The 1,192-nt window shown below is 54.9% G+C and overlaps 1 protein-coding gene across 1 annotated transcript; it reads left to right on the top strand.

Moving 5' to 3' along the window:
- Window positions 1-56: 56 nt before the first annotated feature.
- Pmar_PMAR013865 (DNA-directed RNA polymerase I subunit, putative) lies at window positions 57-1,153 on the top strand (the record flags this gene model as incomplete). Its single annotated transcript, XM_002773316.1, has 1 exon — window positions 57-1,153. A coding segment is annotated over one exon (1,097 nt), but the record flags the coding sequence as incomplete, so codon positions are not given.
- Window positions 1,154-1,192: the final 39 nt, after the last annotated feature.

The following is a 1,192-nucleotide window of genomic DNA, read 5'->3' as shown; positions in this document are numbered from 1 at the left end:
AGGCTAAGGTACCAGTGTGGTGATTTCGTGCGCGTGACAAATTGTGCCGTCATCAGGTCGATTGCCTGGTGCTTATTTCCGTAAGCTGATGGCTTTGGTCCGTGGCGACATTGCTCGTGATAACGCTGATGCTATGGATGTCCAAGAGCTCCTCCTCCCTGGTCAGCTCTTCGGGGCTCTCCTTAAGGAGGTCCTTCAGTCCTCTCTATTGAGATTGGAAGGAGCCTTGGCCAAGAAGTCGCGACAAGCCCAGGTTGGCAAGGGTCGAGCCCCTACTGTACTCTCAGCCGAACTCATCCGGAACACCTTCATGGGCGTTTGTGACGTTACTAAACGTATGGAGAGCTTCTTGGCCACCGGCAACATTACCTCGAGGAGTGGTCTTGATCTACAGCAGACCACAGGTTTCACTGTGGTCGCTGATAAGCTTAACGCCTACCGTTACCTGTCCCACTTTAGGGCTGTGCATAGAGGTTCCTTCTTCCAAGAGATGAAGACGACCTCTGTGCGTAAGCTGTTACCTGAGACCTGGGGATTCCTCTGCCCTGTGCACACCCCTGATGGTACTCCTTGTGGTCTGTTGAACCATCTTGCTGCCCCTTGCCAGCCCGTGGTAAGGATAGCCTCTCCGGAGGGCGTGATCCCGGGCCTTGAGGAAGAGTTGGCTTCCCTTGGGGTGCAGCTGGTCCGCAGTAGTAAGACCTCTACAGCTAACTATGGTGCTGGGGAGAATGCCTACGTCACTCTGGACGGCCGTGTGCTCGGTAAAGTTGCCAGGAGCCGTCTTGAGGCGGTAGCCGAGGAGCTGAGGAGGCTCAAGATCGATAAGGATTGCCCAGGGGTGCCTGCCGACCTTGAGATTGTGGCCTGCCAGACCCCGGCCTCCTTCGAGGGCCTCTGGCTCTTCACTGGCCCTTGTAGGATGGTCCGCCCCGTTCGGGACCTGGCCACTGGTAACGAGGAGCTTGTTGGTCCTATGGAGCAGGTCTTCCTCAAGATAGCCGCTACTAGGGAGGACTTGGAAGCATCCACTAAAACGTCTAGTGTCCCCGAGAACATCCCAATGAAGTACACTCATATCGAGCTGAGTCCTATTTCTATGTTATCGGTCATCGCTGGTCTCACCCCGTTCTCTAACATAATCAGAGTCCTCGTAACATGTACCAGTGCCAGATGCTTAAACAGACTATGG

The sequence above is a fragment of the Perkinsus marinus genome, assembly GCF_000006405.1.
Source record: "Perkinsus marinus ATCC 50983 genomic scaffold scf_1104296959018, whole genome shotgun sequence".
NCBI lineage: Eukaryota > Perkinsozoa > Perkinsida > Perkinsidae > Perkinsus > Perkinsus marinus.
Note: the sequence above shows the minus strand (reverse complement) of the source record. Positions and strands in the feature narration are given on the sequence as shown.